This window comes from Leptopilina heterotoma, unplaced genomic scaffold (genome assembly GCF_015476425.1).
Source record: "Leptopilina heterotoma isolate Lh14 unplaced genomic scaffold, ASM1547642v1 Lhet_52, whole genome shotgun sequence".
Classification (NCBI taxonomy): domain Eukaryota; kingdom Metazoa; phylum Arthropoda; class Insecta; order Hymenoptera; family Figitidae; genus Leptopilina; species Leptopilina heterotoma.
The window spans coordinates 4,714,860-4,730,519 of record NW_025111114.1 but is presented as its reverse complement, the minus strand read 5'-3'; the positions used below and the strand labels follow the sequence as shown (position 1 = coordinate 4,730,519).

General features: G+C 23.2%; 1 protein-coding gene across 2 annotated transcripts in view; it reads left to right on the top strand.

Annotated features, from left to right (window-relative positions):
- Window positions 1–15,374, top strand: part of LOC122508055 (mediator of RNA polymerase II transcription subunit 12) — a 29,534-nt gene extending 14,160 nt beyond the window's left edge. Inside the window, exons 7-13 of one of the 2 annotated variants that reach the window (XM_043621142.1) lie at window positions 3,057–4,756; window positions 8,673–8,922; window positions 8,995–9,095; window positions 9,166–9,631; window positions 11,926–12,185; window positions 12,520–12,681; window positions 14,991–15,374. In XM_043621142.1, coding sequence (XP_043477077.1) covers window positions 3,057–4,756; window positions 8,673–8,922; window positions 8,995–9,095; window positions 9,166–9,631; window positions 11,926–12,185; window positions 12,520–12,681; window positions 14,991–15,209 — 3,158 coding nt within the window. In that variant the 3' untranslated portion in view covers window positions 15,210–15,374. Of the gene's footprint in view, window positions 1–3,056; window positions 4,757–8,672; window positions 9,096–9,165; window positions 9,632–11,925; window positions 12,186–12,519; window positions 12,682–14,990 lie in introns of both variants that reach the window. The other variant, XM_043621141.1, reaches the window with a different exon arrangement.
- The last annotated feature ends 286 nt before the right edge of the window (window positions 15,375–15,660 follow it).

Here is a 15,660-nt window from a genome sequence, read left to right as displayed (position 1 = left end):
CCAATAATTTAAATTAAATTACTTCAAATTTGCTAATAGTTGAAATGAAAAAATTATTCTCAAAAATTTTAATAAAATTCTTTGAAACGATTAAATTATTTTCAAAATTCAATAATTGAATTCTTATGGGAATTTTTATTAAGATGGTAGCATCTTAATAAAATTTCTCAAAAGAATTCAATTATTTTTAAACACAATTAATTGATAAAATTCATCGAAAACATTCAATTATTTTTCTATAAATAAAATTTTCGTAGGAATTTCATTATTTAAAATACAATATTATCATAACATTTTTCGAAAAAAAAAATTATTATTTAAAAAAAGGTTTCATAAAAGTTTTTATAAAAAAAATTCTTTACAAGAATTTCAATTATTTTCACAAATAATAAAATTTTGCAAGGGAATATTTAAAAAAAAAAATTTTATATAATTCATTGCAAGAATTCAAAATTAATTTTATGAAAATAATAAAACGCATTGCAGGAGTTCAATTATTTTTAAATACAATTTTAAATTAATTTCACTAAATAATTCAATTCTTTCAAAAATATTAATAAAATTCTTTGTAAGAATTCAATTATTTATCATTTTCTTAGAATTTTTATAAAATTCTTCTTGAAAATTCAATTATTAAAATTTTTAAGAAAATTCTTCACAAAAATTCAATTATTTTAATAATTAATAAAATTCTTCGCAAGAATTCAATTATTTTCACAAGTAATAAAATTTTTCAAACGAAGTCAAAAATTTTAATAAAATCCTTCGCAAACATTTAATTATTTTCATAAATAATAAAATATTCAAAGCAATTAAATGATGTTAAATTCCATTTTCTGAAAAGTTTTCGAACAAGTTCTTCAATTATTTTCGAAGAAATTTTAACAAAATTCTTCCCAAGAATTCAATTGTCTTCATAAAAAACAAAATTTATTTCAAAAATTCCATTATTTTCATAATTAATAAAATTCTTTGCTGGAATTCAATTATTATTATAAATAATAAAATTTTTATTGAAATTCAATTATTTAAAAAAAATTTTTTTTAATTTTTCGCAGGAATTCAATAGTTTTTAATACATTTTTTATAAAGTTCTTTCACAAAATTAAACTATTTTCAAAAATATTAGTAAACTCTTTTCAAAACAATTCAATTATTTTCAAAAATATAAACAAAATTCTTTCCAAAAATCTAGGTACATTAATTTATTGTAAAATAGAATTCTTTTTTCAAAAATTCAATTATTTTTATAAAAATAAAAATTCTTAAAAACAATTAAATTATTCTCATAAATAATAAAATTCTTTAGTGCAATTCAATTATTTTCAATCGAATTTTCATTAAATTCTTTTACAAAATTCAATTATTTTCGAAAATTTTAGTAAACTTTTTTGAAAAGATTCAAATATTTTAAACAATTTAAACAAAAGTACAAAGTAAATATTTTTTGCATAAATTCAATTATTTTCAATTTTTCGTGAAATTTTTTGAAAGTAATTGAATTTTTGCAAGGATTTTTCTATTTAAAAAAAATAATTGAATTGTTTCGAAGGATTATTAAAATTTTAGAAAATAATTGTATTCGTTCGTAAAATATTATTAAAATTTTGTTTCAAAATAATTGAATTTTTGCAAAAAATTTTGCTATTTATAAAAATAGATAAATTTTTAAGAAGGATGTTATTAATTTATGAAAATAATTGAATTCTCGCAAAGACTTTTATTAAAATTTTTAAAAATCATAACTAAAATGTTTTAAAGAATTTTTTTGATTTTTTTTTAAATAGTGGAGTTTCTTTAATAATTATAATTGAAAATTTTGAAAGCAATTGAATTTTATGAAGAAGAATATTATTAAAATTTTATGAAAAAAATTAATTTCATGTAAATACTTGAAAACAATTAAATTCTTAGAGGAATTCTATTAAAATTGTATTGAAATTAATTGAATCCTTTTAGTTCTTTTGAAGAATGTATTTAAAAATTGCATTGAGAGTAATTTAATTTTTATATAGATTTTTTTAAAAATATTTTGAGAATTATTGAATTTTTTTTTTAAATTTTTAATTCTTGTTGAAATCGAATTTTATGAAAATTTTTGAAAACAATTAAATTCTATCGTGTTATTTTATTTAAATACGATTAAAAATAATTTAATTCCTGCAAAGAATTTTAGTATTTATAACAATAGTTGAATATTGTTTCGAGGAGTTTATTAAAATTTTAGGAAATAATTGAATTTTTTGGAAATATTTGAAAATATTTGAATTCTTTCGATGAATTCAATTAAATTTGTTTTGAAAATAATTGATTTCCTGCAAAGAATTTTAATATTTTTAAAAATAATTGAATTCTTGCGAAGAATTTTTCTATTTATCAAAATAATTGAATTATTTCGCAGAATTTATTAAAAGTTTGGAAAACAATTGAATTCTTTTGAAAATTTTTATTGAAAATAATTGACTTCCTCCAAAGAATTGTACTATTTATAAAAATAATTGAATTTTGCCGAAGAATTATATTAAAATTTTTGAAAATAATTGAATTCTTTTAAAAATTTTTATAACGAATTAAGAAAAAAAATTAAATTCTTTTGCGAAATTTTATTGAAAATAATTGATTTCCTCCAAAGAATTTTACTAAGTATTTATAAAAATAATTGAATTTTTCCGAAGAATTATTTAAAATTTTTTGAAAATATAAATAATAACAATTAATGCTGTACTTAATAAGTGAATTTTTTAAATTTTGATTATGAAATCATTTAGAAATTCATATTTTTGAATATAAAAAATTTTGTAATTTGCATAGCAAAAATAAATTGAATATTATGTTCGTAAATATTTGCTAGTTAACTTATTAAATTTGAATTTATTTTTAATAATAATAATTTAATTTTTTAGTTTTTTTTTCGATAGGTATTTTTTTGATACTTAATTCGATCTTAGAGATACTTAATTTTTTTTTAATTATCGAGTGCGATGTTTGGAATTTATTATTTTTCTCTCTTTTCGAGCAGTTTTTTTTTCTAAACAATATTTTTATGTATTTTTCAGCGAGACATTGTTTTTCACTGGAAGATTTTTTGCTTCATGTGGCTTTACCGTGTTTGGTGAAGACCTGCAATGAGGGTCGCGGTGATGCGGACACTGAAGCTGAGGCAGGAGCGCGATTAACATGCCATTTACTTTTGAGACTGTTTAAAACAAGTGAATGTCCACAGCCGGCTTTATATTCGGTCAGTACAAGTCCACATCCTCTGCCCAGTGGAAATCCACGTGGTTACAGTATAAAATTGAGTTGTGATCGACATTTATTGGCAGCGGCGCACAATAATATTAAAGTTGGCCCCGTTTTGGCGGTGCTCAAGGCTATTTTGGTTGTTGGTGACGCTACTGCTGGCAAACAACCGCCAAAGAAACCCGACGTACCATTGACACACTCGGGTAAAGCCGGTGGTCCCGGCAGTGTTGGTGTGTCGGGCACTGGTCCCGGTGAATTGTCCATAAGTCATATTCTCGGCACCAGCGATATTCTCGGTGGTGGCGATGATCTTGGTCTTGATATTGCAATGTCATCGTCGAATAGCAGCGCGGGAATAACGGCGGAGAGCGTGAAGGGTCTCTCAGATTTTGCTCAACATGTTTTGCGGCAAATATGCAGTCAGGAATGGGTGCTGGAGAGATGTCTGCAGAATCCAGAGGAATTGTGTCATCCGGGAATGTTGCTCGACGATGTATTGACGCCACGACAAGCGCAAAGACTCTTGCACATGATTTGCTATCCGCATACATCGTCGGACGCATTTTTAGATCAGAAGACGCATATTACGAATATTTTGGAGAATCTCGAGCAATGGAGTTTGAGAATGTCATGGTTGGACCTGCAGCTTATGTACAAGCAATTTCCACCAAATTCGAATGATTTGCTACAGTGGCTCGATACGGTGGCAAAAGCGGCAATTGATGTCTTCCAATTGAATAATGTGTCGGGGAAGTCGGACAAAAAATCGGGATCAATTTGGTTGGTTGCGCCGTTAGTATCGAAACTTCCCAGTCCGGTGCAAGGACGTGTTTTAAAAGTTGCCGGTCAAGTCTTAGAATCGGGTAATTGGTCGAAAACGGCGAATAGAGAACGTGGAAGATCAAAGTCGCCTTCGCTTTTTAATCATCAGCCTTTTTTGTCTCTTGTATTGACGTGCCTCAAAGGTCAGGATGATCAACGAGAGGGATTATTGACGTCCCTGCATTCGCAATTGTCACAATTTTTAAGTACAAGTAAAGAGGAGAAAAATATCGGAGCCGAGGATCCGAAGACAAGGGAAGTTGTACAGGATGCATTGCAATTGAGATTTAGTCTCGTGGGCGGTGTCTTTGATACGATTCAACGTAACACTACTGTCACGACCGATTGGGCAATTTTATTGGTTCAATTGGTAAGTTACGGGGTGATTGATTTAAATAATAATTCCGAACTCTTTACCACAGTGATCGATATGTTGGCGACTTTGATACATTCCACTCTTGTGTCCGATTCACAATCAGAGAAGGATGAAAATAAAAAACACTATCAGAATTTAATGAAAAAATTGAAAAAAGAATTAGGTGATAGAAATTCACAAAGTATTCAATTTGTTAGACAATTACTTCCTTTGCAAAAATTGACAATTGAAGTGATTGCTTGTGAACCGGTTGGATGTTTAACGGATACGAAGGGGAATAAAATTACCGGATTTGATAGTATCGACAAAAAGCAGGTAAGAATTTTCGAAAGAATAATATTTGGTGTTATCGGGACTTGAACCAGTGAAAGTATTTAAAAATACGAACTTTACGGACCAAAAATGAAAAAATACAAACTTTACGGACGAAAAATGAAAAATTACGGACCAATTACTGACAAAAATATAACATTTTACTTAAAACAAATTTTTAACTAAAATTCTTCTTTGAATCGATTATTTTTAATAATTTTCCAAAAAGTTCTTTGACTATTTTCAAATCCATTTGTTTACAATACCTTACGAAATTTCAATTACTCGTAAAATTTTCAATTAAATAAATACTAGAAACTAAAAACTTAAAATAATATTTTAAAAATTCAATTAAACTTTTTCAAAAAAATTAATTTCAAAAATTCAATTATTTATAAAAATTCAAATTGCTTTTAATATTCAATTATAATCTAAAATTTTAACTGAAATTAATTTTTAAATTAATTTTTAAATTAATTTTTATTAGAAAATTCTACTAGAATTTAAATTATTTTAAATACAATTATTATAATCAAATTTCTCGAAAAATGTAATTATTCTTAAAAATTTTATTAAAATTGGTTAATAGAATTCAATTATTTAAAAATTTGGGGATTAAATTCTGTGTGAGAATTCAATTTTAAGAAACATGCAATTATTCAATTTATTTTTATTTTTGTATTTAAATAATTGAATTCTAGTAGAATTTTCTAATAAAAATTGATTTAAACATTAATTTCAGTTAAAATTTTAGATAATAATTGAATATTAAAAGCAATATGAATTATTAGAAATAATTGAATTTCGAAATCAATTTTTATTAGAAAACTCTACTAGAATTAAATTATTTAAAAACAAATAAAATGCAAATAAATAATTGAATGTTTCTTAAAATTCAATTCCCATAGAGAATCGTTATCAACAAATTTTTCAAATAATTGAATTCTTTCCACGAAATTTCAATAAAATTTTTAAGAATAATTACATTTTTCGAGAAATTCGATTAAAGTTGTATTAAAAATAATTGAAATTCTGCAATGAGATTTATTATTTGTGAAAATAATTGATCGCTAAGAAGAATTTTATTATTTTTGAACAATATTTAATTTTTGCGAAGAATATTATTATTATTACTCTGGAAAATAATTGAATTTGTAACTTTTACAAAATTGAACTTTTTTTTCCTGTTTTTAACTACACTGGAGCTTCACTTATTTTCAGTCTCACTTATTTTCAGTCTCACTTATTTTCACCATTTCCAGTCTCACTTATTTTCAGTTAAATGGTTCTCCGTGCGTTCTCATTGGTTGATGTTAAAGAATCCACCAATCAAATCAACTCGAATGTTACGTTTCAGAGTGAAAATAAGTGCGACTTTGCCTTTCAGTTTGTTTGGACTTAGTGAAAATAAGTGAAGCTCCAGTGTAAACATCTTTTATAAATCCATTATTTTTAATAATTTTTGAAAAAATTGTTCAAGAATTTTCAAATTTATTTGTTTACAAATTTAATTTTACAAAATTTCAATTATTCGTAAATTTTTCGATTAAATAAATATATTAGAAAATAAAAAATTTAAATAATTTCAAAAAAAATCTGCAATTAAAGTTTCTCAAAAAAAAAATTAATTCCACAGAATTGTTAGTTAAAAATATGAAAAATTCAAATTTTCAAAGATTTCAATCTGAAACCTTTTCAAAATTCAATTATTTCTAAAAATTCAAGCTATAATGCTTTTAATATTCAATTATAATTTAAAATTTTAAGTGAAATTTTAAATTTAAGTGAAAATTTTTTTGTCATTTATTTATTTAATTAATTTTTATTATATAGAAACTTTTTCGAGAATTTAATTATTTAAATACAAAAATAAATAATTTATTAAATAATTGAATATTTCTTAAAAATGAATTTTTATGAAGAATTTTATCAAAATTTTAAAAAATAATACAATTCTTTTGGCAAATTGTAAATAATAAGTTGTAGAATAAATGCAATTTTCTATTATTTTGTTTAAAATTGTTTAAAAAATAATTGAAATTTTGCAATAAGTTTTGTTATTTATGAAAATAAGTGAATTATTGCAACAAATTTAATTAACAATTTTTTAAAGAATTGAATTCCTGTGAAGAATTTTATTTGTGAAAATAATTTCTCAGAATTTTTGAAAACTTTTTGAAAATAATTAAATTCCATCGAGATATTTCATTTAAAAATTGAAAATAATTGAAATCTGACGAAGAATGTTATTAAATTTTTTTTAAATAATTTAATTCCTGTTAAAAATTTTATTTTTGAAAAAAATTGAATTCTTGGGAAGAGTTTTATTATAATTTCTTAAATAATTGAATTGCTTCGATGAATTTTATTTTTTACGAAAATAATTTAATTTGTTTCGAATATTTTTGACAATAATTGTATTCCTAGGAAGAATGTTATATTTTAACAAATTTCAAGTATTCGTAAATTCTTCAATTAAATAAATATTAGAAAATAGAAAATTTTAATAATTTCAAAAAAAATCCGCAATTAAAGTTTTTCAAAAAAAAATTATTTTCACAGAATTGTTAGTAAAAAGTATGAAAAATTTAAATTTTCGTAGATTTTTATCTGAAACCTTTTCAAAATTCAATTATTTCTAGAAATTTACTCTCTAATGCTTTTAATATTCAATTATTATTTAAAATTTTAACTGAAATCCATTTTTAAATTAATGTTTATGAGAAATTTCTACTGGAGTTCAATTATTTAAATACAAAAATAACAATTTATTGAATAATTGCGTTTTTTAAAATTGATTTTTCATAAAGAATTTTATCTATTAATTTTTGAATAATTGAATTCTTTTGACGAATTTTAATAAAATTTTTAAGAATTTTTTCGAGGAATTCGATTAAAATTGTATTAAAATTAATTGAAATTCTGCAATGAATTTTCGTAACTTTTATAATTTTAAATTTAAAATAATTTAATGATTGCTTAGAATATTATTAAAATTTTTGAAAATCATTGAATTTGTATTTCAAATTTTATTATTTATGAAGATTATTGAATTCTTGAAAAAAATTGGAATTTCTGCAAAGAATTTTAATAATTATAAAAATAATTGAATTGTTTCGAAGAATTTTACTATTTATAAAAATAAATGAATATTTGAGAAGAATTTTGTTAAAATTTTTGAAAATAATTGTATTTTTGCCAATAATTTTATTATTTATGAAAATAATTGAATTGCTGAAAGGAATTTTACTTTTTTATAAATGATAATTGAATTCTTGGGAAAAATTTTATTAAAATTTTTGGAAATAATTGAATTTCTTTAAAGAATTCAATTTTTGGAATGAATTTTATTTTTACAAAAATAATTTTCTTTTTCGTTAATAATATATTTAAAGTTTATAAAAATAATTGAATTCTTGCCCAGAATTTGATTACTTATAAAGATATTTAAATTTTTAGGAGGATTTTATTAAATTGTTTTGGAAATATTTCAATTTCTGCGATGAATTTTATTTTTACAAAGATAATTTCAGTTTCGTTAATAATTCATTTAGAGTATTTGAAAATAATTGCATTTCTGACAAGAATTTTATTATTTATGAAAATAATAATTGAATTCATAGGAAGAATTTTGTTTTTTATAAAAATGATAATTCAATTCTTGGGAAAAATTTTGTTAAAATTTTTGATAATTGAATTTTTGCGGAGAATTTTATTATTTTTGAAAATAATTGAATTTCTGCAATCATTTGTAATTTCTCTAAAATTATCCAAATTATATCGCACAATTTACGAACTTTTCGTCTTTTCTCAATTTTTACGGACTTTACGGACCTTTTTTGAAAAAAACGGACTTTTACGGGATTTAGGAGCTAGTTCGAGCCCTGCATTATTTTAATGATAATTTTTTACATTTTAGGGACTGCAAGTTTGTGATTCGCAAAAGGTATCAGCTTGGGAATTATTGGAGGGCCATAAGAATCCTGCTCCCCTCTCTTGGTCTTGGTTTAGAGCTGTGAAAATTGAAAGGAAACCGTTGACTTATGAGATGGCGCACAAACTTCTTCGTTATCACACTCACAGTCAGACGAGGGCGTCGAGTTACTATTTGGAGCCGCCGCCACTGCCTCCCGAGGATCTTGAACCAGACAAAAAGGAATCAGAATCCGGTAAGGCTGACACACCAATGAGTATCGATTCTCCGGGACGAATTGGTAGTACAAATGGTGTTATTGGTGCAGCTGCAGGTGGTGTCGGGAAGGGAAAAGCCATGAAAACGAAAAGAAATCGAAGAATCAAGGGATCTGTCACGCCAACTGCAACGATACCTCAACAATTGCAGGTAAATAAATTTCAATTAAAAAAAAAAACGTAAAAAATGTCCGAGAAATAATTTATTTTTTAATGTTTAGCCACAAGGTCAAACACAAATACCACAAATGCCGTATGGAAATCAACAACCACAAGTTACGCCACAACAGGGAATGTTCACGGGACAAGCACCGCAACCACAGCAAAATTGGTATCCCAATCAACAGGGCCATACGGCGCCTCAACAATACGGCTATGGTCAACAATTACCACCAGCTGTCACTGGTCAACGTTACGATCGTCCGGGAATGAATAATCAATCGAAGCAAGCACTCTCGAATATGCTCCGTCTGCGAATGCCTTCGACACAATATATGGGTGCGCAACAACAGCCAAATCCACCTTCCGTTGGTCCTGCCGGTTTTCAGGGTATGCAACGGCAGCAATTCATTAGACAACAACTCAGGGCGCAGCACAGCGCCGCGACGATGAATCCTCAACAGACAATGTTTAATCCCCAACAACAGCAGACACAACAACAAGGAATGTATACCGGAATGCAGCAAGGTATTTGTCATTCTTTTTTGGTTGGAGGACAAAAGTTCGAAAACAGAAGTTCCAATGAAAAAAAGTTCCGAAGACCAAAAGTTCCAAAAGTTCTTTTTTCCAAAGACCAAAATTTACAAAACTTCTTTTTTCCAAAGACCAAAAGTTTCCAAAACTTCTTTTTTTCAAAGACCAAAAGTTCCCACTTCAATAAAGTATAAAGTAAAAACGTGGCTTTTTTACATGTTTCATTATTTATTTTAGACGTTTTTATTTATTTTGGATTTTTTGACTTTGAACATTTTTATTTTGGATTTTTTGTACTTTGGACTTTTTTTCATGGATTTTTCGATCTGGATTTTTTGGATTGAATTTTTTGTCCTGTAATCTTTTTAACAAATGGAATAATTTTTCTCTTTCCAATTACACTCTTCGCACTCATCTACCAAAACATATTTACAACTTTTTTTACGATTAGCTACTATTGGGATAATTTTTTTTAAATTTGTGACACTAAAAGCTACTTTTTTCTTATTTTTTTAATTTTCACAAATTTAAATCTTCTAATAGTTGAAATAATTTAATTATTCTTTCAAATTTTCATAAAATTATTCGAAAATTCAATTATTTCCAAAAAAATTTAATAAAATCCTTCGCAAGAATTCAATTATTCAATAATAAAATTCTTTAAAAGAATTCAATTATTTCCAATAATTTACATTGTAATACAATATTAAAATCTTGAATTACAATAATATAAACAAACTCAAATAAAATTATTAAAAAAAAACTACATTATTTTCAAAAGATTTAAAAAAGATTAGTCAATAAAATTCTTCTCGGGAATTCAATTATTTCTTAAAAATTTTAATAAAATTTTTAATTTCAATTATTAACAAACACGTTTACTTTGAAAAATTGAGAGAAATTTATTGAAAAAAATAAATTTCAAAATTGACAATAAGAAAAATAAATTTCAAAATTTACAATAAAAAAAATAAATTTCAAAATTTACAATAAATAAAATAAATTTTCAATTAAAATTTTTAAAAAATTGATTTATTTTGAATAGATTCAAAGAATGTAGTCAAAAAATTTAATTAATTTATTTTAATAAACAAACAAAAATTTTCGCGCGAATTTATCAATTATTTTTAATACAATTTTAAATGAATTCCTCGAAAAATTTAATTATTTTCACAAATAAAATTTTTCACAAAAATGCAATTTTAAAATAAAATTTTCATAATATTTATTACATTTTTAAAAAATTAATTATTTAAAACAATGTTTATAAAATACTTATGAAAAATTCAATTATTTTCAAAAATAACAGAATTTTTCACAGAAATTCAATTCTTTTTAAACATTTTAATAAAAGTTTTCACAGTAATTCAATTATATTTTCATAAACAATAAAATTCTTCTCAGGAATTCAATTATTCTTGAAAATTTTAATAAAATTGTTAGCAACTATTCAATTATTTTCATAAATAATAAAATTTATCACAGGATTTCAATTATTTTTAATATAATTTTTAAGGAATTGTTTAAAAAATGTAATTATTCATGAAAAATTAATTTCAATTCCTCGAAAAAATCAATTATTTAAAAAAAATATTTACTTTAAATTCTTTGGAAGAATTCAATTATTTTTAAAACTAATAAATTTTTTCTTGGAAACTCCAATACAAATTTTAATAAAATCTTTCGCAAGATATAAATTATTTTCAAAAATTTTGATAAAATTCTTATTCAATTTTAAGAAATAATCAATTATTCTGTCAATTATTTATTTTTTTACTTAAATAAGAGAATTCTTATGGAACTTTTTAATAAAAATTGATTTGAAAATGAATTTCAGTTACAATTTTAGATTATAATTGAATACATATATTAAAAATGCGTTATAATATGAATTTTTAGAGATAGATAAATTTCAAAAAGCTCTTAAATTAAAATTATTTAAAATTTTAGTTCCTGTGAAAAAATAAGTAAGTAAATTTTGTCAAATTTAATTAAAGTAAATTATATATTTAAAAAATATTTATTTTTTTACTTTCAAAACTTATTTTTAAAAATAATCGAATTTTTGAAGAATTCTAATTAAAAATGTGGAAAATAATTGAATTTGATTACTAATTATTGAGTGCGAAGCCTGCAATTAATATTGCTTCCTCATAGAGGAAGGATTGTATTTTATTTATTTATATCAACAAATTCGCTTTACCTTTAATTAAAGTTATAATTATTAATAGTTGAAAACTTGTTTTTAAATATAAAATTAAAGAAGAGATTTTTAAAAATTCTTAAAGGTGTTGGAGGAATGGCTCAGAACTATGGAGGCTATGGCAGTCAACAAATGCTTGCCCAACAACCACAGCAACAACCTCAACAAGTGCAGCAACAACAGCAACAACAGCAAATTCTACAACAGCAGCAACAGGGAATGATATCGCAGCAACAACAAAATATGCTGTTCCAGAATCAACAAATGTTAGGCGCACAAAGAGGTCAGGAATATCTTCAACAGCAAAGAATGCAACAAACTGCAACGAGGCCTCCTTACCTACAAGTGAGTTTATTTTTTGACATTTTTTAAAGTGTCGTTTGGTCTAAAATTAATATTTATTGTTGATACTAAAAATACTATTATTGTATGATATAAGGCACAACAATTTTGTATAAACATATTTATTTATTTATGATCAAATATGGTATATAGAAGACGAGAAAATTAATATAATTAGGTATTTTTTTATTAAATTAAATTTAATTAATTATTTTAATTAATAATTAATTAAAGTAATTATTAAATTAAATATATTATTAGATACTATTACTACGATAAGTTCTATTATTATTTAAATTACTTTCCTTAATTGACGAAAATTTCTTTTTTTCTCCAGACACCAAATGTGACAATGAATACTATGGGTTCAATGGGCGGAAATGTTCAAAATCAACCAGCACCACCTTATAGGCAAACAGGAGGTAAACCTGGGGCTGTTGGTGTTTCCGGAGTTGGATCAACTAACGTTGGCTTACAGTCGAATCAGCATCTACAACAAGTGAGTTTCTACAATTTATTTTATATCACTTCATTTACTTTCATTTATTTTACTTTTTCTACTTTACAACAAATCTACTCCTGTCGCAAAAATTTGATTTTGTTTTTTCCTGATTTCGAGACAGAATTTTGACTTTTTCCCTGACTCTAAAAAATATTCTCTCTAAAAATGATTAGATACTCAAAAAAATGTCATCATTTTTTATTATGAATGAATAATAATTCATTCAAAATTCGAAATTTTCTAAAATTTCAAATTAAAACCTTTTGAAATTCAATTATTTGTGAAAATTGTAAATGCAATTCTTATAAAATTCAATTATTTTTAAAATTTTTATTGTCAGAAATAAAAAAAGTTTTTTTGTTTCTTCTTGTGAATTCAAAGTTAATAAGACAAACAAAGACAAATTTAAGAAGAATTAATTCTTTTTAATATTATATATTATATTATTAAAGTTTTCTAGACACGGAAATTCAGAATTTTCTTATGAATTTTTTGTTATAGTGTAAACAAAATTTTCTGTAGATTTAAATAACGTTTTTAAAATTAGCACATATAATTTAAGAACATTAAATAATTATTTTCAAAATTTTTTATAAAATTCCTTCAAAAAATTAAATTATTTTCAAAAATTAAAATAAAATTCTTCGAAACAATTCAATTATTTTTATGAACTGTAAAATCCTCCACAAGAATTTAATTATTTTCATAAATATAAAAATTCTTCACAAAAGAATTAAAATATTTTCATAAATAATAAATTGTTTTGAAGAATTCAATTATTTTCAATATAATTTTATTAAAATTTCTCCAAAGAATACAATTATTTTTAAAAATATGATTTAAATTCAATTATTTTTAAGAGTTTTAATAAGAATACAATTATTTTTAACAATTTTGATAAAATTTTTCAAAAAAATTCAATTCTTTTTATAAATTGTAAAATTTTTGGCAAGAATTCAATTATTTATGTAAATAATAAACTTCTTCTGAGAAATTCAATTATTTTCAATACAATTTTAATAAAATGTCAAGGAAAAAATTCAATTACCTATATTCAAGATAATTTTAATAAAATTTCTCTAACACGTTCAATTATTTTTAAAGATTGTAATAAACTTTTTCTAAACAATTCAATTGTTCTCAAAAGTATAATTAATAAAATTCTTGGTAAATTTAAATTATTTTCAAAATTTCCAATTAAAATTATTTTCAAAAATTACATTATTTTTACGAAATTTAATGAAATTCTTTTAAAGAAATATAATTATTTACAAAAACTCTAATAAAATTGTTTAAAAGAGTTTAATTTTCAATGAATAATCTATATTAATAATCGTTATATTCGTAATCTGTACGCAAATTGTAGTTAGTTGTTTTTTTCCTACATTTTTAAAAAATTTTCTTCTTGAAAAAAATAGTATCTAAAAATTTTAAGAGAATAATTGAATTCCTTCGAAGAATTTTACTATTTATAAAAATAATTGAAATGATCGTAAAATTTATTAAAATTTTAGGAAAAATTGATGAATTCAAAACAATTGAATTCATCAGAAGAATTTGATTCGGTAGTTTTAAATAAAAATTGAATTTTTTCAATTTTTTGGATGAATATATTTAAAAGTTGCATTGAAAGTAATTTAATTTTCATATATATTTTAGGAAATAATTGAATTTTATGGAAATATTTAAAAATATTTTAATTCGTCCGAAGAATTCAATTAAAATTGTTTTGAAAATATTTGAATTCCTGCAAATAATTTTACTATTTATAAAAATAATTGAATTCTTTCGCAAGATTTATTAAGATTTTAGAAAATAATTGAATTTATTAGAAATATATTAAAAATTTCTTGAAAAATTGAATTCTTCTAAAGAATTCAATTAAAATTGTTTTGAAAATAATTGAATTCCTGCAAAGAGTTTTACTATTCATAAAAATAATTGAATTATTTCGAAGGATTCATTAAAATTTTCAAAAATAATTGAATTCTTTTGAATAATTTTATAACGAATTAAGAAAAAAATTTAATTCTTTCGTGAAATTTTTTTGAAAATAATTGAATTTTTGGAAAGATTTTACTATTTAAAAAATAATTTAATTCTTTCATGAAATTTTATTAAAATTTTGTTAAAAATAATTGAATTCTTCCAAAGAATGTTATTATTTATATAAAAAGAATTGAATTGTTGCGAAGAATTATATTAAAATTTTCGAAAATATAAAGAATAATAATTAACTTCAAACTGCGAACAGATTATCGAAATGCAACGATTATTAATATAAATTAAATATTTTCCATTTATAGTTGGCATTGAATCAACGCTACCGGCAACAACAGCAACAGCAACAAATGTTAGTTAATATGCAACATCATCAACAATCACAGCAACAGCAAGTACAACAACAACAGAGTAGCAATGTAGGTCAACAACAAACTCCCCAATTAGTGGCGCACCTTCAGCGAAATTTAAATCAACCTCCACAACATCCTTATCATAATCAGCATCAACCTCCACCATATTAAGACAAAAGAAAAAAAAACCACAAATATAGAATGCCTTGTAAATTGCGTAGAAGTATTTCGAATTGGAGATACGTAAGTAATTCTTTTTTACATTGTGTGAAAAGAATCTTTTCAACAATTTTTTTTCTTCAAAATACACGTGTCAATGCACGTGGAAAACGGGAACATATTTTAGCTAATTTTAACAATACCTAATTGAAAGGAAAAAAAGATAGATGAAATTGACAAAAAAAAAATTTGTATTATATACACGTTTCATATATTTGAATATTTTATTAAGCAATATTATTATTTTTTACGAATTTTCCCTGCTGTCAATTCTACAACAGCAAATTATAATTAGCAATTTTATTTCAATGACTGTTAATAATAAGCGTAAATTATTTATAAATTAAATATTGACATTTTTTTTCTTAATTTTTTTTTCGTGATACGCGCTTATTTTGAACAT